This window comes from Oncorhynchus tshawytscha, linkage group LG33, assembly GCF_018296145.1.
Source record: "Oncorhynchus tshawytscha isolate Ot180627B linkage group LG33, Otsh_v2.0, whole genome shotgun sequence".
Classification (NCBI taxonomy): Eukaryota; Metazoa; Chordata; class Actinopteri; order Salmoniformes; family Salmonidae; genus Oncorhynchus; species Oncorhynchus tshawytscha.
In genome coordinates, this window is record NC_056461.1 from 15,779,177 (window position 1) to 15,806,386 (window position 27,210).

General features: G+C 44.4%; 1 protein-coding gene across 2 annotated transcripts; it reads left to right on the top strand.

Moving 5' to 3' along the window:
- The first annotated feature begins 638 nt into the window (after positions 1-638).
- LOC112214224 (G1/S-specific cyclin-D2) lies at positions 639-25,953 on the top strand. 2 transcript variants are annotated; one of them, XM_024372819.2, is made up of 5 exons: positions 639-791; positions 15,174-15,389; positions 17,340-17,499; positions 19,697-19,845; positions 23,251-25,953. In XM_024372819.2, the coding sequence occupies exons 1-5, from the start codon at positions 786-788 to the stop codon at positions 23,437-23,439; spliced, it is 720 nt and encodes a 239-aa protein (XP_024228587.2). In that variant the 5' UTR covers positions 639-785; the 3' UTR covers positions 23,440-25,953. The 2 variants fall into 2 exon arrangements, with proteins under 2 accessions (XP_024228587.2, XP_024228586.2); XM_024372818.2 differs by lacking the exon at positions 639-791 and adding an exon at positions 13,607-14,159.
- Positions 25,954-27,210: the final 1,257 nt, after the last annotated feature.

Below are 27,210 nucleotides of genomic sequence, written 5' to 3' on the forward strand. Positions count from 1 at the left end.
GGGTGTGGTTCAGTCAGGGGTGTGGTTCCTCTCTACAGAGGTCCTGCCTTGGAGGCGTTTTATGTTGGCTAACAGCTATGACATCAGTCATTAATACCCATGTGGTCGGCCACACCCAACTGTAGCCTGGGTTGTTATCTGAGACTGCTGGTGCACTAACATCAACTGTCGGCATGTTTCTAATTAAATTCTTACGCAACCTTTGATTTTGCACCGCAAAGTGACGCGAGCACCTATTAATATTGAGGAAATATTAATTCTGTATTAGAAGTCTGCGTTTCTGCAGTTTGTACAGTCAAATCCTCCTTGTTTTAAGTCTTCAGTGCCTTTGCTGTGCCTGTGTGAGGCACATTCATTCGGCTTGAGACCCAGCCCTCTCTGGTCCAAACCCCCACTCATCTGCAGTCTGTTATGGCGGACCGGGGGATGACATCATGCTCGTCTCGGAGAGAGCAGTTGCTGGTAATTGGCGCGCTCTACTCCACCAGCGATGCGGGCCAAACGGAACACACACGGCTGAGCCAGGCAATGCAAGTCAGATGCACTGCTGGGTTTTTCCAGGGTGGCTGACTTGACTGGGGCCACAGAGAGAGCCAGATACAAGAGGCCTCCGAGAGGGGGCTGCTCCAACTGTAAATGTCAGAAATGAATGAAGGGGCCTCAACCTAAAATTGAATCTGATATAATGCGCCCCAGGCTAGCCCAGACGTTTGATCTGACTCACAATGTGGCGCTGTCGTCGACGTCGACGGGGATAGAGCTGTGCCTTTTCTGGATGTTATGACATGGCAGTAAGTATTTTCATGTGTTCTTGGATGCTTATGCAGAATCAGAGCTAGGCCTACATCATTGAGTGCACATCTACCCACACAGTTTTCAATTGAAGTAGCATTGAGGCTCTGTACCTCTGGAGATCTCTCTGGTCAATAGGCCTATAATGGTGTGTGATATTAAAATCAAGCCTCTGTATCCCCGTTTCAAAGCGGCTGCAAACGTCTTAAGGACGTGCAGGGGGCGTGGTTTTGTGTCTTTGGTCTTTATAATTTAAAGGTCCACGAGGCATTCATTCACCGCTTAATCTGAAACCCTTTAGCTCATGTTTGGTGATGGTGAAGGAAGATTACACATCTGGAAATAAGATTATGTATTTGTTCACGGTTTAGATGTGTGTCTTGGGGACGCAAATTACATCAGTGGGACAATAACATGCAAAAAAAAAAAAAGATAATCCCATTAGTTTTGTAACCAGCAATTTGTTGCGACAACGTGAGGAGAGGCTATTTGGCTACAGTGAATATGTGAAGAAAAGCATGCTTTTGCCCTCCCTTTGGCCAGTCAGCCACCCACCTCTGTCTTGCAAAGACTCCTATTTATTTGTACATAGAGCTGTGCAGTCATGCCACCATGTTTCCTGCTATGTGGTTGTTGAAGGCAACACCAGAGGCGAGGCATGTTGATTCTGTGATATTGTTGTTTGTAGAAATGTTGCATAAGCTTCCTCCTCATCTTTGTTGTTATCTGTAGATGTTGTGAGAACATGTTCGCTGCAGTTGGCACGTCTGGGAAAACCCATAGAGTATGACAAACAAGTGAGGGCAGAACTGAGCGTGTTGGCATGTGCCCATCTCACCCACCTTCTCACCCTCCTGTTTGTGAGCGCTGGTGCCCCATATATTTATACGAGGCAGTCTGGGGGTTGAATGGAGGGCAGGGGAGAGGCTCAGCGTGGCTCGTGGGTGGTGAGAAGAGATCATCACAGTTCCTGTCAAGAAGAAAGTGCAACTCGGTGTCTGTGGGTAAAGAGCAGAGTATGCAGAACTGTCAGAGGAAGATGCCTCACTGACTATCGAAAGGAGATGTGTACTGTAGAGTGGTTGTTGCAATAGCCAGGCCTTGAATTTGTTAATGCATCATATCAATGGGTATCTTAGGCAAGATAGTGATGTAATTTATCACACGTATCTTTGTCTTTGCAGTCACCACCTATTTAATTCATTTCCATTGAAGTGAAGAAACATTTGAATCACACTTAATGTAAAGATACAAATGTATTTTTTTCATATAAACTATTACGGATTATAATTTATTCTCTGTGGGCTGTGTTGGGAAATACATGCTAGTTTTAGTTTGGCTGGTGTACACCGTTGCTGTGATGACCTAGCCTCCTGACTTCCTGTGACAAGTCATCTTGGGACACGAAGTGCAGCTTGTGAAGGGTGACCCAGCTAGCTCCAGCCAAAGCCTATCTCATGACACTGCCTATTGGCTTGACTGTGAAAAAAGACGTTTCCAATACTGCTGAAGCGTCTTTCCTTTTCTTCTACAGTAACTCAATGCTGAGGCATATTTTCCAGCACATCCTCTCTCAACTGGTGAGCTAGCTGTTGAGGCAGCAACAGTGCCTGAGAGAGGAAATGAGTGTAGCTTAAGGGAATGTGTTATCTCTCCTCTCTCTCCCAGTAGATCCCTCATGCTCCACACACTTATCAGTTAAGGTGTGAAGAAACACATTTGGTGGCTCTGACTGAATGACATGTTTTCTTTCTGTCCGACCTCTTGATGTGAATTGTTCCTGACGTGTAATGTCAGCCAATGTCTATTCTAAGGTCATGTATATTGAAATGTGTTTGCCAAATGTCATGTTGGTACTTGTGTTTAGCCGGCACACAGTGGAAAGTGCCTGTATCATGTTCCCTTTGCATGTACCACTCTCTTGAGGAAGCAGACACAGCTGGGTAGGCATACCTCTGTTGTTCTTCTTCCCTTTTTTTTGTGAAGACATCAAAACTATGAAATAACACATATGGAATCATGTAGTAACCAAAAAAGTGCTTAAAAAATCCAAATATATTTTATATTTGAGAATCTTCAAAGTAGCCATCCTTTGCCTTGACAGCTTTACACACTCTTGACATTATCTCCACCAGCTTCATGAGGTAGTCACCTGGAATGCATTTCAATTAATTAACAGGTGTGCCTTGTTAAAAGTTAATTTGTGGAATTTCTTTCCTTCTTAATCTGTTTGAGCCAATCAGTTGTGTTGTGATAAGATGGGAGTGGTATACAGAAGATAGCACTATTTGGTAAAAGACCAAGTCCATATTATGGCAAGAACAGCTCAAATAAGCAAAGAGAAACGACAATCCATCATTACTTTAAGACATGAAGGTCAGTCAATGCAGAAAATTTCAAGAAGGTTTCTTCAAGTGCAAGACCATTTGAGATTATTTGGGATGAAGGAAAAGTAACCAACAAATGCTCAGCATATGTGGGAACTCCTTCAAAACTGTTGGGAAAGCATTCCAGGTGAAATTTGTTGAAAAAATGCCAAGAGTGTGCAAAGCTGTCATCAAGGCAAAGGGTGACTACTTTGATGAATCTCGAATATACACTGCTCAAAAAAATAAAGGGAACACTAAAATAACACATCCTGAATGAATGAAATATTCTTATTAAATACTTTTGTATTTACATAGTTGAATGTGCTGACAACAAAATCACACAAAAAGGATCAATGGAAATCAAATGTATCAACCCATGGAGGTCTGGATTTGGAGTCCCACTCAAAATTAAAGTGAAAAACCACACTACAGGCTGATCCAACTTTGATGAAATGTCCTTAAATCAAGACAAAATGAGGCTCAGTAGTGTGTGTGGCCTCCACGTGCCTGTATGACCTCCCTACAACGCCTGGGCATGCTCCTGATGAGGTGGCGGATGGTCTCCTGAGGGATCTCCTCCCAGACCTGGACTAACGCATTCGCCAATTCCTGGATAGTCTGTGGTGCAACATGGCGTTGGTGTGTGGAGCGAGACATGATGTCCCAGATGTGCTCAATTGGATTCAGGTCTGGGGAACGGGCGGGCCAGTCCATAGCACCAATGCCTTCCTCTTGCAGGAACTGCTGACACACTCCAGCCACATGAGGTCTAGCATTGTCTTGCATTAGGAGGAACCCAGGGCCAACCCCACCAGCATATGGTTTCACAAGGGGTCTGAGGATCTCATCTCGGTACCTAATGGCAGTCAGGCTACCTCTGGCGAGCACATGGAGGGCTGTGCGGCCCCCCAAAGAAATGCCACCCCACACCATGACTGACCCACCACCAAACCGGTCATGCTGGAGGATGTTGCAGGCAGCAGAACATTCTCCACGGCATCTCCAGACTCTGTCATGTCTGTCTGTCACATGTGCTCAGTGTGAACCTGCTTTCATCTGTGAAGAGCACAGGGCGCCAGTGGCGAATTTGCCAATCTTGGTGTTCTCTGGCAAATGCCAAATGTCCTGCACAGTGTTGGGCTGTAAGCTCAACCCACAGCTGTGGATGTCGGGCCCTCATACCACCCTCATGGAGTCTGTTTCTGACCGTTTGAGCAGACACATGCACATTTGTGGCCTGCTGGAGGTCATTTTGCAGGGCTCTGGCAGTGCTCCTCCTGCTCCTCCTTGCACAAAGGCGGAGGTAGCGGTCCTGCTGCTGGGTTGTTGCCCTCCTACGGCCTCCTCCACGTCTCCTGATGTACTGGCCTGTCTCCTGGTAGCGCCTCCATGCTCTGGACACTACGCTGACAGACACAGCAAACCTTCTTGCCACAGCTCGCATTGATGTGCCATCCTGGATGAGCTGCACTACCTGAGCCACTTGTGTGGGTTGTAGACTCCGTCTCATGCTACCACTAGAGTGAAAGCACCGCCAGCATTCAAAAGTGACCAAAACATCAGCCAGGAAGCATAGGAACTAAGAAGTGGTCTGTGGTCACCACCTGCAGAACCATTCCTTTATTGGGGGTGTCTTGCTAATTGTCTATAATTTCCACCTGTTGTCTATTCCATTTGCACAACAGCATGTGAAAATTATTGTCAATCAGTGTTGCTTCCTAAGTGGACAGTTTGATTTCACAGAAGTGTGATTGACTTGGAGTTACATTGTGTTGTTTAAGTGTTCCCTTTATTTTTTTGAGCAGTGTATTTTGATTTGTTGAACACTTTTTTTTAGGTTAATACATGATTCCATATGTGTCATTTCATAGTTGTGATGTCTTCACTCTTATTCTACAATGTAGAAAATAGTAAAAATAAGAAAACCCCTTGAATGAGTAGATGTGTCCAAACTTTTGACTGTTACTGTATATTGAAATGCCTTTGCCAAATGTCATGTTGGTTCTTGTGGTTACCCAGCACACAGTGGAAGGGCCTGTATGATGTTCCCCTCGCATGTACTGGGTAGTCATACCTCTGTTGTTCTTCTTCCCTTTTCAACAGATTTGCAAGCAGATCACAGTGTAGACTAATAGCCTGTTTGTTTTGGGGAACTGGGAATCTCCACAGGACCCCATATTCCCACTAGTGTGTACTCACAGGGCACAGACATAATTTCAACATCTAGTTTTGATTGAGTTGTCAACTAATGTGAATTTAACTTGAAATCAACAAAAATGTTAGGTTAAAAGTTGGGTGAAGAAAATCCGAAATTATTTTTCGTTGATAACTTTTTTCAAAACCAATCAGTTTTCCATGATGATTCAATGTCATCACATTGCAGTTGTTGTTTTTTTTACGATGTGGAAACAACGTTAATTCAACCAGTTTTTATCCCAGTGGGTATACCCTGGGCCTGCAAACACACACTCAGTTTACACACCCAGGAGTAGTGATCTCAGAAGGAATGACTACCATGACAGCAAAGGACATGGAGAAAAGAGACACACCTTCAATGCCCTGTCATGTCTACAAACATCTCGGTTTGGATAATCACTCCTCCCACACTGTGCATTGCAGAGATTCCTGAAAGATCTTTGGTCTCTTTACCAAGACAATTCGATTAGTTTGCAATGAAAATGTCCTGTTGCATTGTGGTCGGTTTCATTGCTCAGTTTTGTACGTTGTCTGTTATTTTTCCCCATTGAAAGTCCTCCTCCATCTCCCTTGGAGTATTTATGTCTACCAGGGCTAACCATAAAGAGAGCCTCCCTTTGCCTTAAATTCCTCAGTGACAGTGGGAATCCTGACCAAGGGCCTGAGCGCCAGCACAGCCATCGCTCCAACCATTACATATGCCTCACTACTTCCTGTTATGGATGCTTACATAAGGCTCGGAAACACAGACATCCAAGGTTGTTCAATTCCAAAAACAGCAAGGACACTTTCTCTGTATTTGGCATCAATGAGAGTTCCAATAGGGTATTGTTCTGTAACCCAACCTTGCTTTTTTCTTATCAAGACATTCCCAGATTATATAATTACAGAATGTGCATCACTGTGTAAATTGATGACGGCAGGCAGATAAAGCAAGATTTTTGATTATGATTTGTTTACATGGCTTTAGTCTGACATAGAATAATGGAAAAATGCAGCTTCCAGCAGAAGAAAGTCTGTTTTTTTAAACATTGGATATGTCACATTCATCATTCCTGGAAATGAAAAGGCTACAACAATCTGAGTGCACTGTATGTCTGATGGATTTGATAGAATGGCCATCCAACAGTGCACTATGTAGGTCAGTGTGATGGCCTGGTGGGCCGTTTTCCCAGTCCGGAAGACCACGGAGGATCCAGAGCGATGGGGGCCAAAGCTGGACGAGTGATCCCCAGGGATGTGGCCTTGGTCCTGGGAAATGGTGGCCCAGGATGAGCCTGGAGCATCGCAGTGAAGACTCGGAAGCACTATGAACCTCGCTCTCTCCTCTCACACAAGTGGACATTGGAATAATAATGTTTAAGGGGCAAAATCCTATATGCTTCTTCCCAGAATTTTGGTGGGAAGAATCGATGACTTCCTCTCGTTTGACCTCAGGGTGGAGGAAGGGATATGTCTCTTCAGAGGGGTATCTGGTATTAAAATGCCCAATGGAGTGAACTGAACAGTCCTTGTGGGAATGTTTTAGTCTTGATTGTATATCACTTGTTTCTCAAAATGTTTAAATAAGGCTTGTGTGTGTGTGACATGTTGTGTGTATAATATACCTGCTACTCTCTGAGTGGTCCCTTCATAATGAACGTCATAACCCTGCGCTCTGATTGGCCCGGCCTTAATTATGACATCATCATAACACTTCTTTCTGATTGGTCCCTTCATAATGACGTTATAACCCTGCTCTCTGATTGGGCCCTCATTGTGACATCTTCATAACTCTGCTCTCTGATTAGTCCATCATAAGATAATTGTCCTTTAAGAAAGGACAAATCAGAGAGCAGGGTTATGATGATGTAATAATGAGGGACACATTTTACATTATACACATTGTCTTACCATGGCATTGTTGAATACTTATTTTTGATTGGCTTGAAGGGCATTTGAGAGCGTGCATTATTTCCCTACAACTCACTGTATCAGCACGGTGGAATTCAATGGCTTATAGTTCATTCTTATGTTTTATGTTTGTGCTGCTTTTGAAAGCAAAAGTCAAATTGAAAATATTATTGGCATTGTTGAATTTTCATAATGGCAAGCTAGGACTGATGGTTTGGTTAGCCAAACTAGCAACTGTTGGGTTACCAAGGAAACTACTGTAGCTATCTAGTAAACTTGCTAGCTACAGTAGATGTTGAGCACATTTCTACCTGCAAATGGACACATTTCTAGCGTCAAATGTGTTCAATTATAGGCATGGTATAAAAGCGATAATCAACTTGAAACAATGAAACTCTGTGGAGGGTCAGTTCCACGTCGCGCTAGAACACACCATCCACTTCGTTCATTATTTTCCATAACATGCATAGCCTCTCGTTGATTATCCCTTACATAACCCTGCTCTCTGATTGTTCGTTCATAATGACATCATCATAACCCTGCTCTCTGATTGGTCCCATCATAATGCCATCACCATCATCAGCCTGCTCTGATACACCTCCCATTTCTTGGGTGTCTCTAGCTTTGTGTGACAACACCAGTATCAGGTCTTATTAGGTTCTTCTTCTCCAGGTTTGTATTTCAACTGGTTTTCACTGTGGAGAAAGAAAGTGCTTATTGCCCTCTTGCTAAATAAACATCCAGCCTGACGAACTGAATTTAGGCTCCCAGCTAAAAAAAGGTCTGTGCCCAAAGTAATGTGTCATGTGAAAAAATACATTGGAAAACAGTGACCATAATTCTGAACGGACAGGCAGGGAATTATGGGAGAACAATTAAACATATTTTCAGTGTAATTTGGAGGAGGAGGAACAGGGAAGAAGAAGAAAAAGGACATGACTTATCACAACACCACATTATTGAGCAACCAACACTGGCTCCATACCATTCATGTTTGAGTCTCATATTTCTCCAATTGAGTTTTGAGATTAGAATATTTCAGTGTGCAGTATGTGAAATTCTTTGGCTTGTTCCAAAGGAATGCCCTGGTGGGTACAGAGCACTGACATACCAGCCTGATGGCACCACGCTCTGATCCCAGGCAGACCACCGCAATACTGGTACCACCCTGGTCAGGTCAGCCTCCTCTGCCTCCCTGGTCCTCCACTCCATAAGAGAAATCACAGGATCAAAGCCAGGCCGTGTGCCTGGGGGACGGGGGGTAGCAGGCGGAATGGTCACTGCCGGTCACACCGACCTCACCACTCTAATTCATATCCTGGCATTTCCTACAGTTAAGGCGATAAGACTGGTATGCCTGGTGCTTATCTCGGATCTTCTCTAGGCTATTTGGAATGTAAGATTATGCAATCTTGTTGGGATTTCTTTTAATTACCATCGTAATGTGAGAGTGTTGGTTTATTTGATTTGTTAAACGCCGGTCTGTGCTGCTGGACTGGTTTGTGGTAAGCGGTTGGGAGTGGACTGTAGATGGCCACTGCCATCTCTGGGCGATAGGCCTTACCGCCCCCACCCTATGGTCCCTAAGTGGGCTAACCAAGCCTGTGCTGCAAGATTCTACTTGACCCAGCCATGATTCCTAGAATGGTTTTTCACTTTGAGAGAAATATGTTGGGAAATCAGTCAGAAAGACTTACTGTACCTCACAGGCTTTCCCCCCCCCCTTGAATTGCTTGAAGCCCAGCAGTGTCCCCAGCCATTGCTGTGTTTGAGGATAATGCTCTGTGCTTGCTCCAGACCTGGGTTCAAATACTATATGACATTTTTCAAATTCATTGAGCGTTTGCTTTAGCTTGGCTGGAGTGCCAGGTGAGCAGGTTTTGCACTCATGGAGACTTTTCTATTGGTCCAGTAAACCAGGCGAGCACAATCAAGCACAGGTAAAGTTTTTTAAATATTCTAATTATTTCAACCCTGGTCTGGCTTGCACAACCGTTTGATCAGGATGGAATCCAAGTCCCACTTTGGGCTGCACAATGACTTCCATCGTCCTGTTGAATGGCTGAGTCTGGCGACAGGGAAGCTCTCTCGCCCTGCGTCCTCCCTCAATCTAATCAAGCAATGAGACCAATAAGGTGAATTAAGATGTGAGCTGAGATGGCTATCCTCTCACAGAGGTCTCTTTGTGCCTGGTATAGGAATAAGAGGCCCATGGTTAGCATGCATCATACACAGGAAAGGAACAAGGCCCCCAGAGCAGACCCAGGAGTCTACCCTCCCCTGCTAGTGATTTATAGGGAGTCGGATCACCTTGCTATAGCAGTTTTCAAAGCACTTTCTTCAGCCATGTGAGCTAGGGCCCATTTCCTCCTTTCTCTCTGTAGGGAAATGTAAGTGTGCTGGGGAGGAAACGTTGCAAAGACAGAGGGAAGTCACAGAGACAAAGAAAGCAATGTTATTTGTGGACAAGTGGGGCCAGTGCCTTAAAATAAACTTAGCTGAAAATGTTTTACTGGAAACTGCTCGCCACTGATTAACACACCATATTTTCAACAGGCTACAGAAAAACAGCAATCATCAGTTTGTACAGAACTGTATGTATGACCAGCTACTCAGTTGGTCTATCTGCCCCCTGGGCCTGTCTTCCTGTTGGACATCCTGCCCCTGATGAATCAGCCTTTAAAGAGGAAGCTGGAGGTCGCAAGGACACACCCCCTCAGCCCAGCACAACCAAATACAGCATCCTCCCCACTCAGAAAGCACCAGCCGACGCTGCTGCTGACAGGAGCTCCCTCACCGGAATCTTAGTTGTTTGTGTTCTCCCTTCCCCTGATCTTTGACCGCACAGACCCGGTCCACTTGTGACAGGCAGCCCACTGCCTATTGGCTCCCACTCAGACCACTTCCCTTCTTCACCGCCTTGAGATGTCTGTGATGTGAGGAGAGGAGAGGCAACCGGAGGGAGAGGAAGGGAACTGACTCAGTGAATGCTGCTGAGGGGAGGACGGCTCACAATAATGACTGGAATGGAGCTAATGGAATGGCATCAAACACATGGAAACTGTGTTTGATGAAGCTGATACCTTTCCACCAATTCCGCTCCAGCCATTACCACAAGCCCATCCTCCCCCATTAGGGTGCCACCAACCTCCTGTGAACTGACTGTAGAGCTGACAGACGGAGCAGCATAGGGGGCCCTAATCCTCAGCCTGGTTAGTTATATAACGCAGAGTCCCTCTACCAAGAATGGCATTCACAGGAACTACATCACTCGCTCATAGCCTACACACACATCACACACATGTACGCATACTGTATACTGTACGTACAGGTTGACATACAGAGACACAGACCCCGTCTCAGGCTCATCACAGTGCGCTCTTCAGGCATCAGAGGATGAGTTTTGTTCTCTGTTCAGAGGAGAGGATGTGATCTCACCCTGTAAAAATCCGACCTATTTCGCTAGCTGCTCGTGACTTAATCCAAGCTCCCCCTTTGTGCTAGGCGTTCCCCCCTTTCCTCCCTTCCTCCTCTCCCCTCCTTCTCTTGCGCCCTCTCTCTTTCTCTCACTCCTGAGTGTATGGAAGGAACAGAGTAGGCCAATGTTCTCGGAGAGATGCTGGTTACGAGTGATGGACGTCAGAGACAGAGATAGAGGGAGAGAGATATAGAGGGAGAGAGAGATCGAGGGAGAGTTGTATATAGGAGGGGCTGAGAGAAGGGGGGATAGAACCATTGACTCAGGTCTGTGTTCAAGACCAAAGTCTTCTCAAATGTTGCCATTGGGTTTTAAATAAGGGCTTTCAGTTTCCCTGAGAATCTCTCGATGCAAAATCTCTCAATGCAAAACCCCTCTTTTTCTTGTTCTGAATGTATAGTTTTTTCCATTAATTTCTCTCTAGCTCGTCTGAGGGTAAATTTGACTGTTTATGCATATCTGCATAGACTACATCTGTGTGTCTGTCTATGTTTTCTATGTAAATATTTTATAATCTTCCCTCAGTCTTCAACAGGACTCAAATTGAAAGGAATGACTTGGGCTTCAGTCAGGCCAACCCACATGCCTTTTGCTCTCTATGGTTTTTATTCTGTGCCAGGTCAGCTTTTCCGCATTCATTGGCTTCTTCATAGGTTCACTTTGCTCTGCAGAAGAACCATAGGAGGGATGGGAGTCTCTTATGTAAAATGCCTACTACCCTACACATACATAACTCTACCAAATGTGTTAACCCCATTACCACACACAAACCTTGAAGCTGTGCATGTCATGTCCATTACCCAATATCTGTAATGCAATTATCTCACCGCATTGGCTTCCAGTACCACTCCGCAGCTCTGAGAGAGTTTCTCACTGCATTGGCTTCCAGTACCACTCCGCAGCTCTGGGAGAGTTTCTCACCGCATTGGCTTCCAGTACCACTCCGCAGCTCTGGGAGAGTTTCTCACTGCATTGGCTTCCAGTACCACTCCGCAGCTCTGGGAGAGTTTCTCACCGCATTGGCTTCCAGTACCACTCCGCAGCTCTGGGAGAGTTTCTCACTGCATTGGCTTCCAGTACCACTCCGCAGCTCTGGGAGAGTTTCTCACCGCATTGGCTTCCAGTACCACTCCGCAGCTCTGGGAGAGTTTCTCACTGCATTGGCTTCCAGTACCACTCCGCAGCTCTGGGAGAGTTTCTCACTGCATTGGCTTCCAGTACCACTCCGCAGCTCTGGGAGAGTTTCTCACTGCATTGGCTTCCAGTACCACTCCGCAGCTCTGGGAGAGTTTCTCACCGCATTGGCTTCCAGTACCACTCCGCAGCTCTGGGAGAGTTTCTCACCGCATTGGCTTCCAGTACCACTCCGCAGCTCTGGGAGAGTTTCTCACCGCATTGGCTTCCAGTACCACTCCGCAGCTCTGGGAGAGTTTCTCACTGCATTGGCTTCCAGTACCACTCCGCAGCTCTGAGAGAGGTTCTCACCACTGACTGTTCACACACATGCATTCCAGCCTGGAATGCTTGTCTCTGCTGCAAATAAACCAAAATAGACTTTGTGCCTCTTCATGTCCCATCGTGGTGCCCTGAGATTTCCCTGAGAGTCAGACTGTCAGGAACAATACTGGGGGCCCTGGCTATGTGGGAATGGTATAATCAGGTTTGGCAGTTAACTGACACTTCATTGCTGTATTTATTTACCTGTTTCGCTTGCATTACTCACTCGATCACACATCATTCATAATATAATGACGTTGACCTTTAGGCCAATTTCAGGGATTAGCTAATATCTTTCTTTACCCCACTATCTTTCTCTCACCCAGTGTGTGTGTGTGTCTGTGTGTCTGTGTCTCTTTATCTGACCCTGGTGTCATCCTGTGATCTGCTCTGATCTGGGGGCCTGTATGTCTCGGAGCCCCTGCTCTAATGGGTTCAGTGGGCTGGTATGCAGCAGGAATCTTTGGATCAAGGTGATTTCACGCTCCTCCACGTTTTCCCAGGGCTCTGCCCAGTCTCTGTTACCTCTGTGCGACTTGGACTGTGTGATAGTAGCTGACACGTGTTATCATTAAACACAAGCACACACAGCAGCACTGACTAAAGGGAGCTTGATCTGTCTGACACCTCCATTTCCCCCAAGGTTTGGATTATGGCTGCCTGGTATGAGCATAGCAGCCAGGGTCCCAGCTGAGACTCCTGCACACCATAGCTGAGTTTGTCAACTTGTTCCCCCATAGGCCTATATTAATTGCATATCTGTCTGACCTGAAAGTGGAATGCAAATTGAATGCTTTCAGCCTGTCCCCTTTGAAGTAAAACTAATCTGACTAACCTTGACATTCCCATAGAGACAATTCCCCCTCTCTTTCTGGGCATTCCGTTCTCACAAAAACTCAGCAGATGCTGCAGCAGTTTGTTTCTCTCAATGAAACTCCATATTTCATTGTTATTTTTGGTAATGATTGTGAAAGAGGACATTTGTGTACTTGTCCCAGTAAGATGTTGCTTTTTCAGCTCAATGATGTTTAGTTCCTCTTTCAACAGGTTAGGATATTGTTATGTAAGCATTGAAATAGTTGAACTGAAGAAAAGCTTGCAGTTTAGTTTGATAGATTCCAAGCGCTTGATAATTAACCAATTAAGTGCCAATTAAGAATAGCCTAGTTATAATCTTATAATAACACGTTTATTTCATATTTGTTAGCCGTAGTAGAAGCAGTAGCCAGGTTAAATATGACAAACTAAGATGTAAGAGATACAAAAACCTCACAATGCTAGTGTGGTCGATTAGGTTTTTGCCTGACATTTCTATAGCCTAATTTTCGATTTCACTGCATCAGCGCATGTGTGAGACCGGAGTTGGGGTGGGGAGAGGGACAAGTTAAACGAGTGAGGTGGCATTCATCCGGTTCCTGCTTCTAGCAGCACAGCAAGAGACAGAGCAAAAGCTTGTTGTTTAATTTATCACTATAGCCTAGCCAACTGTTGTGCAGAATGAGATATGCTTGCATCATAGCCTATAGCCTACCCTGCGTTTATTCAGACTTCAATAAGCGGCAAGTAGCCTAAAGCCCAGGGCTGAGAGGAAACAGGCTATCGAGTGGCAGGACTACGCTGGAATAAACGCTACAGTCTCACCCACCCATGCTTCCTCCCGAATAGACTACTTATCCATCTGTTTTACACTGTCCCCACTACTGTTTTGACGTAATTTTTTCTGCAAGGGCAAGATCCGAAACATGGAACTTATTTGCTTCGAGGACAAAGTCGTGCTAGCCAAAAGTGACCCCAACATTCTTGATGACGACAGAGTATTGCAAAATCTGCTAACCATTGAAGACAGGTTTTTACCGCAATGTTCGTATTTTAAATGTGTCCAGAATGACATTCAGCCACACATGAGGCGAATGGTTGCAGGATGGATGCACGAGGTTTGTGTTTTTTTAGCCTACATGTGCATTGGTCAGGTATATTGCTGTTTTGAAGGCATGTGTGCATTGGTCTGGTATATTGTTTGACGGCATGTCATTTACTTATCTCACTCGAATAAGTGTGCTATGTATAATACGATTTGATTTCTATAATCCAAATGAACCTACAGGGGGGTGTGTGCATTTTTGTGTAAGAGTTTTGCATGTTGCTCATAGGCGCCTGTTCTAATAACTCTGTAATAAGGTTGTGAATTTATTCAGATGGTTTATTACAGTTTCATAGCATGGTTGTTTTGAGAGCTGACATGCATGGCATGTAGCCGAATTTTTACAATTTAATTCACTGAGAAATGACCCATGCCAGGCATGTGGTGCCTCGGAAGTTCCACCAGGCTATTTAAAGTCATCACCATGCATTTAAGTTCGCTGAATGTCAACAGCCTGGATTGTATTGGTCATGGAATCAGTCAAATGAAAGAAGACATTCTAATCTTCATTTTCATGTTGAATCTATCCAATTGGTCCGTTCTGAATAATTATGACAATTTTTTAAAAATATTTCCAGTTGCCTCAGAACAACAAGCACGCACAGGCTACTTTCGTTTTTGCCATTATGAACTTTAATCGAAGACAAATGACTCTCACAATTTTCGGGAATGGTTTAGGAATGGTTTATGAACATTACGCATACAATTTCACTGCTGTAGCTAATTTATTTATATTTGTAATTATTTTTTGAAAATATGACGGACATCTGCGAAATGAGCAGCGTAGGTGTTTGGGCACGATTTCCGCTACAGGCTATGACGCTACAGGCTATGAGAGATCTTTGATATTGAAGCTTTTAATGCGGATCCACTGACTGAATATCTACAACATAGATCACATTTGGTTTCCCCATCATGCACATTTTTAAATGGGATATGTTCTTATTTCTGCAGACATTCATGTAAATATTGATAGAATAATTTAAAAAAAATAGTAGGCCTAATATAATATATTCTCTCCCACCAGGTTTGTGAAGAGGAGAAGAGTGAGGAAGACGTTTTCCCCTTGGCTATTAATTATTTGGACAGGTTTTTAGCGGTGGCGCCCACTAGAAAGTGTTATTTGCAACTTCTAGGAGCTGTATGCATGTTCCTTGCAACAAAGTTAAAGGAGAGTCGTCCATTAACTGCAGAAAAGCTGTGTATGTACACAGACAACTCCATCACACCAAGGGAGCTGCTGGTAAGAAACTATTGTTTTCTCTTAATGCATGGAAAAGTATGCAATTACTTAAAGCATCATACATTCAAATATAGCTCAATAATTGTACAATATTATAATTGTTTCTTCTGACATATTTAGTTAAATATGTCAGTGTACAGTTCTGGAGACTGATTCATTCCTTGGCCATACAGTGGGCCTATGCATGCATGAGGAGAGTGCCTGATCAGGGATGAACTAAAGTGGCCTGTGTTGCCACCTAGTGGCAGTTGTTCAGTTTGTCTTGTTGTAGAAGGTAGATTTCCAATATTGTGGATGAATCATTTGTAGAAAGGAACAGTAGTGCATAAATCCACAAATGGTTCTGTTAATATCCACTGGCTGAGTAAGTTTATATGCATTAGTTCTATAATATCTAACCATGTTTTCTTGACCACTCTCTGTTTTTAATTGAATGATTGGTCTCTCCCAGGTCCAGTTATTCACAGGTTATCCCACAGGGGACTCCCAGTTAACCAGCCCACCCTCTTAGCAACCATTTAAAGTCTGTCACTCCCTAGTATCAGATAAGACATTCCTCCCTACTATTACATCAATATTTCTACAGTAAATGGCATGTCCCACCCATGTTGCTCAAGTGGCCAAATATGAATCACCATAGGAGAGCTATAGGACTGTGTCCTCTTCTCCTCTGTTGTCCAGCTGCTGGGGTTTCATCATCACACGCCCTTGTGCTAGAGGTTTCCTTGGAAAAAGTGAATGGAAACTTATAGTTAGAGGCTGGTCCCAGATGTGTTTGTGCTGTCTTGCCAATTCCTAAGGTCACAGTAATGCCAACTCATGCTAGACGGCACGAACAGACCTGGGACCAGGCTAAGAAGAGACATGGTGAAATGTAGATTCTTTGTCAATGAGCCACTGCTGGTGCATCAGCTGGGAGAGAGAGGGGAATTCAGGGGGTTTCTAGCAAGGGCAGCTGTCCAGGAAGTGAGCACAGCAGCGACGACAGACCTCCTCCCTGCACATCTTCAGTCAACATTCTCCACGGGCTTACCATAGGTTAATCGTTTGCATGTGTGGCGCTGTGCTGGTAGGAAACACATATAAATGAATGAAGTCTTGCTGTATGGCTGGCACTTGTCCTGGGCTGCCCCTGTAATCTGAGAGAGCCGCTCAGAGAGGGGCCTGTCCCTGTCCACGCTAACAGAGTGGTTTCAGTAAACATGGGCGTTCCCTGCCACAGCCTCCGTCTCGGGTTGACACATCATCTCAAAAGATGAAACCAGTCGGGGGATCAGTTGAATTTGTCACATCGGCTGTTTTGTTCCATTCCTTTTCCCCTTGGGGTGAGGTTGCTTTTAACACGAAAGCTCCCCGCGGCGCACTAACCAACGCGGGCGGTGCAGACCAAAGAAACTAGCTAAGGCTTGTGACAGGAAGGAAGCAACTGTGGCTGTGATGCTTCTGTCTCTTTGGTTGGAACCAGTGGCGAGGCTCGACACGTCACACAAAGAGCAATGAGAGAACCATGCAGACAAATGTTCAGAAAGAGAGACAGAGAGGGAGCGAGAGATGGAGCAAAGAGAGAGTCAAGGAAAATGTTGCTCTGGTGTTGAATGATCTCTCCTCTGAATTGAGACATACTTGTTGGTATGCATGGTATTTCATGGCAAACAGAAGAGTAACAGGATCAATAATACTACTTTAATAAAGTATTTCAGTTGTGTATATTACACTTGTTTTATTTGAGGACTATTATTTCATTCCGTGTCATCATCTCATCTCTATAGAGCTGCTGCCTGTGCTGTCTGACAAAATCCCTATTGTAGTAGTTCTTCAAAGTAAATAAGGCATACTTTTATGACTGCTGAATACCAACAATCTATTTTCAGGTAGAGATTCCTCACGAAGCAACAGCTGCTCTCAATTCTTCTCATGCTTTGTTTTCTTCCTTCCGTCTCTGTCCTCTAGGAGTGGGAGTTGGTGGTCCTAGGGAAGTTGAAGTGGAACATGGCGGCAGTCATCCCAAACGACTTTGTGGATCACATCCTACACAGACTGCCCCTGCCCAAAGAGAAGCTATCTGTGATCCGCAAGCACACACAGACATTCATCGCCTTGTGTGCCACAGGTAATAACAGGAAATTCCTGACAGGATAGTCTTGCCAATTCTCGTTTACAATCTATCTGACATTGTGACTCATCAATGATTGCACTCATCTGACCCTATACTCAGCAGTCTAAGGGCAGGTACCACAAACACACATCCATCCAATGGCTGCTCTCCACGTTTCTCTTCCCATCACTGGAACGCTGCTCGTAGCCTAATGGGGTCTTCTTTACATTAGAACGGCTGCTAAAAGCAGATGCAAGCTGTATTGAGAGCACTTTGAGCATATAAGGCATTAATAGTATAGTTAAAGGAGGCTGGGAGAATCCTCTCGGTGCGTGTAGTGTTTAGGTTAGCCTCCCCCTGTGATGACAGTGGGTGGATGAGTCTCCTCGCCTGCTGTTTGGCTCCCCTTCCACCTCCTCCTCTGTGGACTAGGATGACTCGGGTGCAGCAGCTGGGTTGCTCTCTCTCTCGCTCTCTCGCTCTCCTTCTCTCTCGCTCCCTCTCTCTCTCTCTCTCGCTCCCTCTCTTTCTCTCGCTCTCGCTCTCTCTCTCTCGCTCCCTCTCTCGCTCCCTCTCTCTCTCGCTCCCTCTCTCTCTCTCTCTCTCTCTCGCTCTCTCTCTTGCTCCCTCTCTCTCTCTCTCGCTCCCTCTTTCTCTCTCTCTCTCTCTCTCGCTCCCTCTCTCTCTTTCTCTCTCCCTCCCTCTCTCTCTCCCTCTCTCTCTCTCTCTCTCTCTCTTTCTCTCTTTCTCTCTCTCCTCCCTCTCTCTCTCCCTCTCTCTCTCGCTCTCTCTCTCTCTCGCTCTCTCTCGCTCCCTCTCTCTCGCTCCCTCTCTCGCTCCCTCACTCTCGCTCTCGCTCGCTCTCTCGCTCCCTCTCTCTCTCTTTCTGCGTATTGTTTTTTGACAGAGGCCCTTCCAGGTTTGATAAGTCAGAACTGGCGGCCGGCGGTCTTCCTCTAAGGGTGAATCCCAATGGGTTTGTTTCCTTTCCTATATCCTACTGTATGCCCTACCTCCTATGTCCTTGTTCTGATTGAATGGACTGCATTAATAAGACAGTTACAAAAGTTGACCTCTCTTCTATACATTGCATCTTTCACGTAAGCCAATTTTAGGGGGAGGAAATACAGCTTAGGAAAAAGTCCACTTTGGTGTATTGAGATTTACTGCCTTGTGTCTCTTTGATCCGATCTGGCCCATAAGTCCTTGTTTACTACTTTGTGGTATTCAAGCCATAGTCTCCTTCAATGAGGTTCATGGCCTGTGGCTGTTAAGTGCCATTTTAGTGTTGCATTTTTGGGGGGGGCGTGTTCCAGCGGTCTCCCCACTATTCATAAGCAGACCGTTTATATCACAAGCGCAAAACAGCCACAATAAAAAAGAGTCAGCTGTGGTTTAGCAGTAATGTAAATGTTTGGGGTTTTATGTGCTGCACTGAATGCTGTTCTCATGACAGGGGAGCGCTCTGGCCTCTGCACAGCTGGCCTCTTGAGGAGGAGACGAGAGTGGTTGGACTACTCCCTGGGGTTGATCCAAAGCTATCAGTCACATCCTCTTTCTATAAAGAGAGAGAAGGCCACAGCACAGAGACCAGGGTCTGTGCTTGGCTGGACTGTGCTTGGGCTAGAGCTGGAGCTGAAGCTAAACCCAGTCCACTTTAGGGCCGTTTCCTTTCCTCCAGGCCTGCTTCCTCCCTCCCCCGCCAGCCGACAGGGCTATTGTCGCTGAGGGCTCTGGGCCTGGTTGATGGAGAACAAGAGGAAGTAGCTCCTGGAACTCATTGCTCACTGAGTAGGAGGATTCCTGCTCTGTTTTCGTAATCACAGCTGAGGCAGAGTGAGGGAAAACACACAGGCTCCACCACGGCCATGTGTTAGACTGTGGGAAAGTTGGGTTAAGCTATTTAAGAACCTATATTAAGAGATTATGACGATGTTTGAACGTCTTTAAATGCTCCGCTCCTGTACTTCATTTGGACTACATCTTATAGTGCATCTTGTGGGAATGTGTTAGTCTGTGGAAAAGTACAGTTCAACTCAGTTTTTAATTTATATTGTAGATTTTTCCCCTCTTTTAAATGCTTCCTCACTTACTTTGGACGACCCCTTGACTTGAATGTGCAACTATGATTCTGGTTTGTCACCCCTTGACTGTTCTGAACTCACTGATGTCCGACAGGTGACTGACGGATCATGTTGTCTCTTGTCCTCAGATTTCAGCTTCGCCATGAACCCCCCCTCCATGATCGCTACGGGAAGCGTGGGGGCGGCCGTCTGCGGCCTGCAGCTGGACCAATCAGACCAGGCCCTGAGTCGAGACCGTCTGACTGACCTGCTGGCCAAGATCACCAACACAGAGGTGGTAAGTAGTGTCTATAGCCTGATCCCAGGTCTGTTTTTTGCTGTTTGGCCAATTCCTTGTTATATCAGTGAATGACAAGTAGTTAGCGAGACAGCACAAACAGATCTGACATCAGGCTAGGTAAGTGCTACACGGCCGACATTTTAGGAGCATGGCGGGGAACTTTTGAAGAGGTGGTAATATCAGCGTTGGCGAGCGTGTAGCGCAAAATACTTCATGTGTTCCAACATTGGGCACCGACACCCTCTTCGCCCTGCCTGTTAGACCTAGCAGTTCACCAATGTTTCTGGGCTTGGAGCACGGAGATCTTCCTGGTAAACAAGAGCGATGCTACAGTATGCCTGCAGTAGTCGCACATTGAAGTTATTTACTTTTCATGGAGTCAGAGCCTGTGGGTCTTGGCTCGGGACCTAGACTGCAGCTATAAAGAGCAGAGGCGAGGGAATGTCTTCTTAGAACCCAGGGCCCACATTCTTGTGGTAGAACACAAGCAGGCAGTTCCTTTGCACGGCTCCCACTTTAGCTCTTCTCTTATGCCTAACAGAGGCTCCATCTTTCCAGGGGAAATGGCAGACGAGAAACAAACACAGATTTCCTAACTCCTTAAGATGACATGCATTGAGAGCTCTCTCACACCATATATATTAGTGGAGGCTGGTGGGAGGCACTATAGGAGGATGGGCTCATTGTAATGGCTGGAATGAAATGAATGGAACGGTATCAAAAACATCAAACATATGGAAACCACATGTTTGACTCTGTCCCATTTATTCCATTCCAGCAATTACAATGAGCCCATCCTCTTATAGCTCCTCCCACCAGCCTTCACTGATATATATATATAAGTATTCAGGCCCCTTGACTTCTTCCACATTTTGTTAGGTTACAGCCTTATTCTAAAATTGATTACAAAATAAATGTTCCTCAATCTACACACAATACCCCATAATGACAAAGCAAAAACCGGTTTTTAGATGTTTGCTAATTTATATATATATATTTTTAAATGGAAATATCACATTTACATAAGTATGCAGACCCTTTACTCAGTACTTTCTGGAAGCACCTTTGGCAGTGATTACAGCCTCGAGTCTTCTTGGGTATGACGCTACAAGCTTGGCCCACCTGTATTTGGGGAGTTTCTTCCATTCTCTGCAGATCCTCTCAAGCTGTCAGGTTGGATGGGGAGCGTTGTTGCACAGCTATTTTCAGGTCTCTCCAGAGATGTTCGATCGGGTTCAAGTCCGGGCTCTGGCTGGGCCACTCACGGACATTCAGAGACTTGTCCCGAAGCCACTCCTGCGTTGTCTTGGCTGTCACCTTAGGGCCGTTGTCCTGTTGGAAGGTGAACCTTCGCCCCCAGTCTGAGGTCCTGAGCTCTCTGGAGCAGGTTTTCATCAAGGATCTCACTGTACTTTGCTCCGTTCATCTTTGCCCCGATCCTGACTCCCAGACACTGCCACTGAAAAACATCCCCACAGCATGATATTGCCACCACCATGCTTCACCGTAGGGTTGGTATCAGGTTTCCTACAGACGTGATGCTTGGCATTCAAGCCAAAGAGTTGACGCTTGGTTTCATCAGACCAGAGAATCTTGTTTCTCATGGTCTGAGAGTTTTTAGGTGCCTTTTGGCAAACTCCAAGCATGCTGTCTTGTGCCTTTTACTGAATAGTGGCTTCTGTCTGGCCCCTCTACCATAAAAGCCTGATTGGTGGAGTGCTGCAGAGATTGTTGTCCTTCTGGAAGGTTCTCCCATCTCCACAGTGGAACTCTAGAGCTCTGTCAGAGTAACCCCTCTGATTGCCCAGTTTGGCCGGGCAGCCAGCTCTAGGAAGAGTCTTGGTGGTTCCAAACGTCTTCTATTTAAGAATGATGGAGGCCACTGTGTTGTTGGGGACCTTCAATGCTGCAGAATTGTTTTGGTAACCTTCCCCAGATCTGTGCCTCGACACAATCCTGTTTCGGAGCTCTACAGACAATTCCTTCGATCTCGTGGCTTAGTTTTTGCTCTGACATGTACCGTTAACTGTGGGACCTTATATAGACAGGTGTGTGCCTTTCCAAATCATGTCCAATCAATTAAATCCACCACAGGTGGAATCCAATCAAGTTCTAGAAACATCTCAAGGATGATCAAATAGAAACAGGATGCACCTGAGCTCAATTTCGAGTCTCATAACAAAAGGTCTGAATAATTATGTAAATAAGGTATTTCAGTTTTTATACATTTGCAAACATTTCTAAAAACCTGTTTTTGCTTCGTCATTATGGGGTGTTGTGTATAGAATGCTGAGGATTTGTATTTATTTAATCCATTTTAGAATAAGGCTGTAACGTAACAAAATGTGGAAAAAGTCAAGGGGTCTGAATACTTTCCAAAGGCACCGTATATGTATATATACTGTAGATGCGAAAATCTTATCATTTTACATCAAAGATTAAACCGCTGTTTGTAGTCTAAGATATTTCTTTATCACTATAAGTCTGCTCCCTTGGCTTACACAAAGGAACCTGAGGCCAATACAGCAGCACACAGGGACTCAGGGGCCACAGTCAGTCTAAGACTAGGAACAACCCAGCATCTCTCGATAGACCTGTGGTTATTATGTGGCCATGGCAACGCTGGAGCTCAGACTGCGGCCCATTAAGTTTTAATTATCCGTACATTTCAAAGGAATGTTGGCCTCTGCGAGCTGTGTGCACTCTTTAAGGCCCGCGCTTTCGGCTCCGTAGAGTCCAACCTCTCACGAGAGGACGCACGGAATCAGAGAAATTACTTTTGAGATTCACCCACTCTCCTGAGTGATGAGAATGGTTTCTTTGGTCTCAGAGCTGTTGTGTTCCTCTCAACAACCCAATGGGCCTTGGTCAGAAATGTTGCACTAAAAATAGACTATGTAACCATTTGGAAGTCCAGCCCATTCTCCACTTTAGGATTATTAGGAATGTTCTAGCCACACCTCACGTGTGTTTAGGAGGATTCAAGGGCCCAATAGTCGCCACTCTCTGCCTGGTGTCTGTGTGCGCTGGTACCCATTGTTCTAGGGACTGACTGGTCATGAAACAGGCACGACCACCTATCACAAGACTCATAATACCCTCCCGGTCTGGCCTGCCATGCATGTGACCAAAGCTGTTCCAATAACAGTCAGATGTCGAATATGAAACTCTGTGACATCGATAAGTGTTCGTCCACAGGTGTCTGGGGTCAATCAAGAGTGTGTGTGTGTGTGTGTGTGTGTGTGTGTGTGTGTGTGTGTGTGTGTGTGTGTGTGTGTGTGTGTGTGTGTGTGTGTGTGTGTGTGTGTGTGTGTGTGTGTGTGTGTGTGTGTGTATGTGTGTGTACAGCACCTAAAGTAGAAGTGTTAGTGTATTGATGTCTCTTCTCTGTGTCTGTTGCAGGACTGTCTGAAGGCGTGTCAGGAGCAGATAGAGAGGGTGTTGGCCAGTAGCCTGCAGCAGGAGCAACAGCAGCAGAGGCAGGAGGCCCTAGGCAGGTCTGGCAGCAAGGCCATGGAGCAGCAAGACCAGTCCAGAACCCCAACAGACGTATCCAGCACCCCAACAGACGTACGCGACGTCAACCTATGAGCTTCCCATCACCATCTACAAGAGTGAAGTCCACCAGCGAGCTCCCACCAATCGCGTCACTCTGTCAATCTATGGGATCCAACAACATGCGCAATGTCAAACAATGAGCTGCCAGCACATACCCCAAGTCAACCAGTGAACTCCCACCACTAAATGCCACACCAACCTACGAGTTCCCACCCTTGTTTGTTAAGTCAACCCGTAAGGTCCCACAAAGTTTGGGATGGCAATCTATGAGCTGTCAACAGCATCATGCTGGAATGATCAACTGATAAGAACTTTTACAAGCAATATAGAGAATAGGTTAAAAAAAATCAATGGGCGGCTCCCATCTATATTTAGCTGGACACATATTGACATATGTGCCATATTAAATTAAACAAGCTCTTTTAGACACAAAATGTATTTGAAAACTTTGAAAGAGCCTAGGTTTGCAGAAAGGAAACCTGAATAGATTTGCATACTTGAATTATGAAATATAGAAATATTAGTTTTTTACTTGATAAAAAATACCAAATATAGTTTTTCACTCGGAAAACAGCTAGCAAAAACATTTAGTTATTATTCATATTATTGTATTATAATTATTGTTATTCTAAATATTGTTATCATTATTTCAATATAATTTAGTTGTATGATTATTTTTATAATAATTGTTAATCATTATTAAGCATTTATCAATTTCACAATGAGTGGGTGTTTCCCTCAGTTTCAAATACAGGAAGCCCCTGTAGTACTGTGTGCATTACATTAAGTACTTGTTTGGTTCTGCACAGTGTTCATACACCTTTATTTAGGAGAAGCTAATGTACAGGACGAGGAGAGCTGCATCTCCTGCCTGCTAAACTGTGCATCTGTAGCACTGCTTCCTATTTATGCTCTTATATGCTGGCCAGGAGAGGGCTGGGCCCACTCACACAGAACACAAAGAGAGAGAGTGAGTGAGGGGGTAGAGAGACACAGGTAAGGAGTCCTGAGGGTGTGGATATACTGCCCCCTAAGGGTGAGAGTGAGGACAGAACAACTATCAGCTGTTACGGTCTTGATTTCATTGCCAAGTTAATACCAAGCCAATATTTACTTTTCGAATTGAACAAGGCTATTTTTGTTGTTATATGTTATTGAATTGTGTGCTCTGAGAAACTCCTGCATGTTATTAGAACATTATTGAGGATCATATATACCTTTTATACCAGGGAGCACTGTTTTAAGACTGTCAGTAAAGTTGGCGTGAAAGCATGTTTTTGTTCTGGGTCAGACAAAGCCAATACTAGAGAAAGGGAGACGGCATGTTGGAGGGATGGTCTTAGTCTGGAGATGAGAATGAAACTACAGTTGTTTGTTAGTGTCAGATGGCTTGTTAAAAACGTTTTGTGGAGTTGAAGTGTATGGAACATTTAGAGCAGTGAATGTTTGGCGAAGGTGGAGTAGCCTATTGGAGAGTGAGAGGAGATGGCAAAAAAAGGAAGGTTTTAAGAGTGGAACTAGAGATGGCACGATTGGTGCCATGAAATGAAGGACTGCAGACAGTTGAAATGAGGGGAAAATGGATGAAGACATGGTAGGAAGCTCCCGATCATCGGCACACCGGAACAAGCCTGTTCTTAATTGGAAGGGCTGCAGACAGTTGTCATTCTGATAGGTCAAGAGTTGATCATGAGGGAGCAGTTTGGTGTGCTGGAACATTTCCTGTAAGGGCCTGTTGTTAAATCCAACTAGATATTTAAGTCATGGTCAAAGACTTGGATCAACCTAAATGCACTTTTAAAAACATGTTCCTTAAAAGCTGAAGGGGGTGGTTATCAAATGGGGTAGGTGGGTTTTCAATGTTTTATAATGATTTTTTTTCTTTAAGTTATTTGATATTCTCTGGGCTGGATTCCCACTTAGGGTGATGCACGAGGACTAGAAAGCATTTCCTGACCAATGAGTAGGAGTAGGGTTTACCAACGTGGAACCAAATCATTTGCAATGCATACCTAGGAAAGCTTTAAAAATCACATCTAGACTTGATTCTTTGATTACATCCATTTAACTTGAATTTTGTTTTTGCCTTCTTCATATCCAAATCAATATGATGGTCCTACGAAAGGATAACACATCATGTTTTTTTTCTTCTGGTTCATAGTTTTTTTGTATTTTGTTTTGCTTCACAGTTCAGCTTGTTTTTCAGAAAAAAATAATAACATATGGTCTTTAAACCTATAAGCAGAAAACTTTGCTCCTTACTTTTGGCTTCCACGTTCAACAATGCAGAAAGTACTTAAAAACATATTTGCTTTTTCGTATTTAAACGCAATCTGCTATAAACTGAGAAAAGATATGGGTAAACATTTAAAGTTGTTTTTATGTGAATTACTTAAATGAATTTCCAAGTGATGAAAGCCAAAATGGATCTGTTTATCTTTGATATCTTTTTCTTGCTGCTATTAAGCTTTTTGTTTTTCAATCTTAGAATTGTGATATTCACTTGAGTGTGCTGCTAAATGATGAATTTTAAAGTATCTTATTGTTTCCTTGCCTTTTCCTTGTTGTATGTAAACTGGAGAGAGTGGTAAAGTGGGACATGTCTTCAACTGGAAGTACCTTCTGCAGTTTTCTCCAATAGCATGTTTTAGTCCCTTCTTTCCGTTTATCTGTTTGTTTCCTTGCTGCGTTCTACCATTGAAATGTTGTTGTACCTCAGGTTCAGTGGACAATACCTCACAACTCAGCAGTTTTTCAGGGAGTTAGTGGAATCAAATCTGACTCTGATGCGTTTTGATAGGTTATCAATTTTTTTTCCTGGATGAGAGGCAGGAGATTCACGTGGCACCTACTCTCTCTAGACAACAGATATTCCTTCTCATCTGTCAGATTACACTGATCTGTCGTTTGCTAAGTAGAGGACCATATACCAGATATTTCATATCATACCTGGTGCCAAATAAAAGACGGCTATTTGAAATGTATTTTGAAGACAAAAAATATATATATTTGTATTTTGTTTTTTCTACTTATGAGTTACAACTTAATTGCCACATTTAGGATCTGTGTATTGGATTAAGTGGAATGCATTTTGTGAGGTACCCATTTAGTGAGTTTTTTTAATAATCAAAAAATAATGTTTATGTGTACTCCTTCAGTGTGGAAAACTGTGGGTTTCTAGTTCGTTTTGACCCCCACCACTGCCAACCACATGTACCTCAGAAGTGTCTGATCCACAGCTTCTGTTCAATAAATTTGACCCACAAAAAAGAGTGAAGTATTTTTACTGGCTAGTAATGTACCTGTCTTCTGTTCTGTGCTGGTTAAGGGAAGGTTAACCTCGTCCGCAGGCTCAAATTGCTGGTGTATAGAGAGCCAGCTGGTGGACAAGATTACGGGAAGGTGAAATGTGTAGAGTGATTGGGTTGGTGGTGGTGTACTGTGCAGTCAAGTAACTATGCAGGCCCATATGAAGGTAAGTTAAAGATTGAGGGTGCTAAATGGCTTCTCATTTGATTGAAGATATGCTGCACCAAAAGGCTATTGTGTGTATGCAGCTATAGTCTTATCTGACCTAGTGTCTGAGGGTTCGAACTTCTTATGGGGTGAGATCCTTACGCCAGAACCACAGACTCCTTCAAACATTCTTCTCTTTGTAATTTTGACATCGAGAGTTATAAAAACGTATACAAAAGCACACATGGATGATATTAAACCCACAACCTCTTGGCTGTAAGTCGATGCTATGACTAATAAACCACCAAGTTTGTGCCCCTTTCCTGCAGACAAATGACCTCATGAGTG

Excerpts from the sequence above, each read along its gene's own strand:
- LOC112214224 (XM_024372818.2), top strand. The coding sequence starts at position 13,968 with ATGGAACTTATTTGCTTCGAGGACAAAGTCGTGCTAGCCAAAAGTGAC. Across the intron at positions 14,160-15,173 it reads TTGCAGGATGGATGCACGAG|GTTTGTGAAGAGGAGAAGAG; the intron begins GTTTGTGTTTTT and ends CTCTCCCACCAG. Across the intron at positions 19,846-23,250 it reads AGATCACCAACACAGAGGTG|GACTGTCTGAAGGCGTGTCA; the intron begins GTAAGTAGTGTC and ends TGTCTGTTGCAG.